General features: G+C 33.4%; 1 protein-coding gene across 1 annotated transcript in view; it reads right to left on the bottom strand.

The window, feature by feature from the left end:
* LOC106880768 (chitinase-3-like protein 1) overlaps window positions 1–563 on the bottom strand; it is a gene marked incomplete at its 5' end in the record, with an annotated part of 12,366 nt that overhangs the window by 577 nt on the left and 11,226 nt on the right. Inside the window, one exon of the mRNA XM_014930866.2 lies at window positions 60–176. Coding sequence (XP_014786352.2) covers window positions 60–176 — 117 coding nt within the window. The remainder of the gene's footprint in view (window positions 1–59; window positions 177–563) is intronic.

Here is a 563-nt window from a genome sequence, read left to right as displayed (position 1 = left end):
TAGATAGATAGATAGATACACTCTATCCAAATAAGTTCAACTCTGAGTGCATTTCTTACCTTCAAAGCAACGCTACGTTCATCTTCATATCCGACCCACTGGTATCCATCAACTAGGTAAGGAACGCCTTTATCTTGTATGTAATATTTCGTTGATCTACTCATCATCTGACATACCTGAGAAAAAATATTTAAATTGAAGTTTAAAATGTAGAAGAGAAATCAAATAAGAGCAAATCTTACGTTGGTGGACAAAAGGAAAAAAAAAAAACAGTAATTCGATAAAATTGACTACGTTCTAAGAGAGAATTTCTCTGTGATTTTTCTACCTGCTAGAGACAAGCAAGATCTTCTACATATCACTGTGCCTTCTTTAAAAATATAACCTTTGATTTTAGGTAAGCTTGATCAGAATTGACCTGGGACCAAGCATCAGCAATGGAACTAATTCTTGATTATGTTTTGCCCATTCTCGAATATATTAGGATTGTAGAATATTTGTCTCTTATTCTTGTACCATATACTCTGTAACACTCTATTTCTTGTATACCTCATTTGCACTTC

The sequence above is a fragment of the Octopus bimaculoides genome, unplaced genomic scaffold (assembly GCF_001194135.2).
Source record: "Octopus bimaculoides isolate UCB-OBI-ISO-001 unplaced genomic scaffold, ASM119413v2 Scaffold_133935, whole genome shotgun sequence".
Taxonomy (NCBI): Eukaryota; Metazoa; Mollusca; class Cephalopoda; order Octopoda; family Octopodidae; genus Octopus; species Octopus bimaculoides.
This window is presented reverse-complemented; position numbering and strand designations above follow the sequence as displayed.